This window comes from Galeopterus variegatus, unplaced genomic scaffold, assembly GCF_000696425.1.
Source record: "Galeopterus variegatus unplaced genomic scaffold, G_variegatus-3.0.2 Scaffold2430, whole genome shotgun sequence".
Lineage (NCBI taxonomy): Eukaryota > Metazoa > Chordata > Mammalia > Dermoptera > Cynocephalidae > Galeopterus > Galeopterus variegatus.
Window position 1 is genome coordinate 111,482 of NW_007728541.1, and position 836 is coordinate 112,317.

Here is an 836-nt window from a genome sequence, read left to right on the forward strand (position 1 = left end):
CTTATCAATGGATACATGATATTTTCTCTAAAGAAAATGGGAAGGGTAGGATTATGGATGGCTTTCTTGCTTTGCTTAAAATGTTTTCTAAATTTATTAAAATATATGTTTATTACCTTTTTAAAAGTTTGTTCTTTTAAAAATCTATGTTTCTCTGTTTCCCTTTGGCAGGGTTTTGAATTGTTGCTGTCAGCCTTAGGTGATCCCTCAGAAAGAGTAGTTAGTGCAACACATCAAGTATTTTTACCAGCTTATGCTGCCTGGACTACAGAACTTGGAAATTTACAGTCTCATCTTATACCTACACTGCTGAACAAGATTGAAAAACTTCTCAGGGTAAGTTCTTCCTTTGTTTATATAGTTTATAGAAGTTGAAAAGTTCTAAGCCATCTTGGAGGAATGTTGAGGAGCAGAGACAGAAAATACCACTTAGCTAAACATTCAATCACATTACCAGTTAAAGATTCTGTTGGACTGGACCCAAGAGAGAAGTTTGAGGAAGTTTTGCTTCGCTGAAGATAGAGGAGAAAAGGCCTGATCTGCATTTGTTAGCTGAAATAACACCTTTAAATAATTCATGTCTCTGGAAATAACTCCTACATTATTCAGAAATCTTCCCTGACCCTTCTGACGACTTAAATATTTTACATAAACTATCATCTCCAGTTCCAGAATGCAGAGATAACTGAAATATGAGTCTCTAAAGCATTTTATACACAGTATCAAAATTGCTTTGACTGTGCTTATTCCACTGCAGTTGTTCATTTCTTCACTTTTTTTTTTTTTTTTCCTTTTTGTCTTTTTTCGTGACCGGCAATGGATCGCAACCATCAGTG

General features: G+C 34.8%; 1 protein-coding gene across 1 annotated transcript in view; it reads left to right on the forward strand.

Annotated features, from left to right (window-relative positions):
- Positions 1–836, forward strand: part of KIAA1468 (KIAA1468 ortholog) — a 145,025-nt gene that overhangs the window by 89,077 nt on the left and 55,112 nt on the right. Inside the window, exon 15 of the mRNA XM_008581669.1 lies at positions 172–336. Coding sequence (XP_008579891.1) covers positions 172–336 — 165 coding nt within the window. The remainder of the gene's footprint in view (positions 1–171; positions 337–836) is intronic.